This window comes from Biomphalaria glabrata, chromosome 7 (genome assembly GCF_947242115.1).
Source record: "Biomphalaria glabrata chromosome 7, xgBioGlab47.1, whole genome shotgun sequence".
Taxonomy (NCBI): domain Eukaryota; kingdom Metazoa; phylum Mollusca; class Gastropoda; family Planorbidae; genus Biomphalaria; species Biomphalaria glabrata.
The window spans coordinates 9,191,596-9,196,203 of NC_074717.1; the positions used below are offsets into that span (position 1 = coordinate 9,191,596).

The 4,608-nt window shown below is 34.3% G+C and overlaps 1 protein-coding gene across 1 annotated transcript; it reads left to right on the top strand.

Annotated features, from left to right (window-relative positions):
• The first annotated feature begins 1,191 nt into the window (after positions 1–1,191).
• On the top strand, positions 1,192–4,391 carry LOC106065160 (uncharacterized). The gene is made up of 3 exons (XM_056035831.1): positions 1,192–2,386; positions 2,591–3,991; positions 4,384–4,391. Exons 1-3 carry the CDS (start codon positions 1,192–1,194, stop codon positions 4,389–4,391), a joined length of 2,604 nt encoding a protein of 867 aa, XP_055891806.1.
• Positions 4,392–4,608: the final 217 nt, after the last annotated feature.

Sequence of the window (4,608 nt, forward strand, 5' to 3'; positions counted from 1 at the left end):
TCTTTCTCTCAGTTGGTCGTCTGGTGTGCACGTGGATTTGTACATGAGTCTGAGGTTCAAGATTCCAGACTGCGGGTTGCAGTGGTCAGACCTGATGGTGTAGTGTCAACTATGAACTTGTACTTTTTGGAATTGTCGTCAGTGGACAGTACCTGATCTAGAGGCTAGATCTACATATATTACCAGTTGTTGTTTTTGAGATTGAAGGACTATGTGATCCATTGAACTACTTATTATAGTTAAGGTAATATACTATGTGTTTCATAATTATATGAATGTTCTATATCTAAGGAGACTAACTGAATCATTGTAGATTACATATTATTACATATTGATATTTCATACTATTATTATCAGTCATCATGAATCAGTCATTTGTAAATATATCACAAGAATAAATTTTATTGTTATTTACATCATACACTTAGTTTATTAGTTTATCTACAACTATATGTGTATGATGTGCTTGTCAGGCTGAACTTGAGCCAAAATATTATAAGTTCAGAAAATAATAACAATAATACAAATTGAAATAATATTTAATATTAATAAATATTTGCATTGGAAATATATAATAATAATTTGATAAATACAAGAATACAAGAACCTGACAAGTATTTTGGGGGCTCGTCTAAACTGTTAAAGGAGTTATTTGAGGGATTATCTCAGTCATAATTTGTTATATTATTGACAGTTGAATATTTGCTAAATAAATTTCTGTACTTGTAAGAGTATATTTTCAGATTCTAGACACTTGTTTGTGTCACATTACTATTCATAACGGTACTATGTGATTGTACCTTATTACTCAGGAAAGGCATCGTATACATTTTTTGTGTGAGACTTTATTGGTGCCAGTGTATCATATTGTTATTGCTAACATTGTATCTTATATATAATATTTTTTTTTTAATTTATACTAATAAGATATAATTTTGTTACATGCTAAACTGATTGGTGGACCTAAATTGGAGCTGTGATCTGTTTGTTGGGATTCTCAAGTTGTCCTGGTGTATCTGGCTGTACCTTGTCATCAATACTCTATCTTCCTGGTGCTGAGGCAGATTCTATCTTCGCAGGAGAAAGCATAGCTAAGTGTATTTTTTTTTTGGTTGCTAATAGTATATCTTGTGCTCTAATTAATTTTTCCGATTTGACCTGTTAAACTTATATTGTTTGGAAATTCTAAGGATGGAGACTAGGTTTTCTATAAATTCACAATTTATAGCGGATGGGCAGGCATTGGGTTTTACAGGAGCTGACTTGCAGAACTATGTGAAGGAACAAAGGGCGGAGGAGGAACGCATAAAGAAGGAGGAGCATGAACGATGGAAAGAAAGGGAAGTAGTGGAAGCTAAAAAGAGGCAGGAAGAATTGGAATTGGCTAGACTTCAGGAGAAAATTGTGGAGAAGGAGTTGCAGAAAGAAAGTAAATCTGAAAACAAAGAAGGAGAACCTAAGATCCAGGATAAACATAGACATATAATTGATAAGTTGGACAAGAGTTTTCAGAATATGAAGGAAGATGAGGATTTGATTGGTTTCTTGACTCTATTTGAGACGGTGGCAACAAGATGTGGTATTGATAAGAAAAGTTGGGCTATGTTGTTATCGTACAAATTGACGTCGAAACTCAAGAATTTTATGCTGCAAGATGATCTGTTTAAGAAGGAAAATTATGATGAAGTAAAGGTTATGCTAATGAGACAGGCTGATATAAATGGAGAAACGTGTAGGAAGAAATTTCACCAAATTAGACCTAAAGAAAATGATTTCAGGGGATATGTAGCCGATTTGAAAAGGGCACTAGACAATTGGATGAAGATGGCGGAGGTAAAGGAGACCATAGAAGGCATGAAAAATATGATTGTGACAGACAGATTATTAGAGAGTGTTTCAGGAGAAGTGTATCGTCAACTTATCTTAAATAAAAGTGATAATGTAGAAGACATGCTACAAGTAATTGAAAGTTTTAAGACTGCAAGTTCAACAAAATCATTATGTAAAGAGGAAAATGTGTATGTAATGGGAGCTGCTGAAGCCACAAGTCAGAATTATCCTAGTGACAGGAAAGTCATAACTTGTTTTAGGTGCGGAAAAGTAGGTCACAGGTCAACGGAATGTTATGTGGGTGGAGCCGGAGTGAAACCAAAGCAGGTGACATATAATAAGGATGGACCAAGACATGTGTCAGGCACAAGGAATGTGTCATATGGAACTTACAGGAGGCAGTTTGATACTAGAGGAAGGAGAATGGATGGAGGGAATTGGAGAGGAGCTTACAATGATGTGAACCATGGTGGAGGAAATAAAAAAAGGAATTATTCAGGTGTTGATTATACTAAGGAGAAAAACACAGACAAGTCAAAGAAAGTGCAAAACACAGGTACGCAGAGATGACTAAATTGTTCACGTAAAATTCAAAGTTGTTGTCATTCTAATCTGGCTGATGAAATAGAATATTTTACTCCATGTAGAAAAGAAACTATGTCTATTGTTGATCAGAAATTGAGGAAAAAGTCTGTAGGGAAATTACGTTTTGAAGAAGGATTATTAAATAATAAAATAGTGTCTATATTGCGTGATTCAGGATCTAGTGTTATTGGGGTAAGAAGTTCTTTAATTGAATGCAAAGACAAAATTCCAGGTAGCTACAAATTAAAATTGATTGATGGTACTATTAAGGAATATCCACTGGCATGTGTTGACATCAATTCAGACTATATCACAGGGAAATATATTGTAGCTTGTTTTGAAAATCCAGTAGCTGATCTAATAATAGGGAATGTACAAGATGAACAACATAATGAACATATTGGTGCTGCTGTTACAAGAGCAATGGAACAAAAAGAGAATGAGGCTGATATTATGAAACATTCAGAAGTTATTCAAGATTGTTATAAGTTATTTGGATCATGTGAAGATTTCTTGAGAGAACAAGTGAGTGATCCTACATTACAAGAATTATGGAATCGACAGAAGGAGAAGAGTGTGGATAATAAGACAAATGGAAGTGTTCGATTCAAGGTATTCGATAGATTATTGTATCGTGTATTCAAAGGTCAATTAGGTCAGGAAGAGAAACAACTCGTGGTTCCAGTGTCAAAAATGGAAGTAATTTTGAAAACAGCACATGAAAGTATATTTGCAGGTCATTTGTCAGTTAGGAAAACAAAGTCAAGAATATACCAATATTTCTTTTGGCAAGGAGTTGATAAAGATGTTAAAGACTTTATTAGGAGTTGTGATATTTGTCAACGGTGTAGAATGCCACGAAGATGTGACAGAGTTGAACTTGGAAATATGAATATAGTAACAACACCATTTTACAAAGTGGCAATAGATATTGTTGGTCCGTTGGAGGTTACCGAGAACAAGAACAGATTTATTTTAACACTTGTTGACATTGCTACGAGATGGCCAGAGGCAATACCTTTAAGAAATATTACTACAGAAACTGTGATTGAGGCATTAAACACAATCTTCAGTAGAATTGGTATACCGCACGAGGTACTAAGTGATAACGGAAGTCAGTTCACTGCGGATTTATACAAGGAAGTGTGTAACTTCTACAATATTAAAATAGTACACTCAACTATTTTTCACCCTTCGTCGAATGGGATGAATGAACGTTTCAATTCTTCATTGAAAAGTTTTCTAAGGAAGGTTACACAAGAGAGTCCAAAGGATTGGGATAGAAAGGTTAGCGCTGCACTTTTTGCTTATAGAGAGGTCCCAAATGAAACTACAGGAATATCGCCATTTCAAATGGTATATGGAAGACAGATGAGAGGACCATTGGCTATTCTGAAACAAGTATTTGTAAACAAAGAGGAGGAAGATGAATACAGGAATGTTTACTCATACTTAATGGATTTGAAGGAGAGGTTATTTCATGTGACATCAATTGCCAACAGAAATAGTGAGGTTAAAAAGCAAAAGTACAAAATTCAGTATGATAGATACTCTACATTGCGCAAGATTGATGAAGGTGATTGTGTATTGATACTTAAACCTCAAAGAGAAAACAAATTATCTGTATATTGGCAAGGACCATTTAAAGTTATAAGGAAGGTATCAAGATTCAATTTTCTGGTAAAGAAGGGAGATAAGTTGAAACTTTACCATATCAATAGATTGATGAAATATCATAGCAGAAGTAAAGATGATACAAGTGAAACTGTTATTAATATTGAACATGAGAACAGTATTTTGTCTGCTAATATGGTGTCTGTTGTGGATGATGAGGAGGAATTTGATGAAGACTTGACAAATGAAGATATTTTACCAAGCATTCCGACATTAGAAATCAATAATAAGAAGCAGACGAATGAAGACATTTTATCACAATTAAAGGTTAACCTTGATTTAAACTGTAATCAGAGATGTGAAATAATGAAGGTGCTGGATGAATTCAAAGATATTATATCAGACATACCGGGTAAAGCAGATGTGGAAGAATTTAGGATTAAGTTGTTGGACACTAAGCCTATAGCATTAAAGCCATATACGGTACCAATAAATATGAAGGAGAAATTAAAAGAGGAAATTGATAGTATGTTGAAGTTGGGTATCATAGGACCCACAGATTCATCATATGCCGCTCCT

Excerpts from the sequence above, each read along its gene's own strand:
- LOC106065160 (XM_056035831.1), top strand. The coding sequence starts at position 1,192 with ATGGAGACTAGGTTTTCTATAAATTCACAATTTATAGCGGATGGGCAG. Across the intron at positions 2,387-2,590 it reads AAAGAAAGTGCAAAACACAG|GATCTAGTGTTATTGGGGTA; the intron begins GTACGCAGAGAT and ends TGCGTGATTCAG.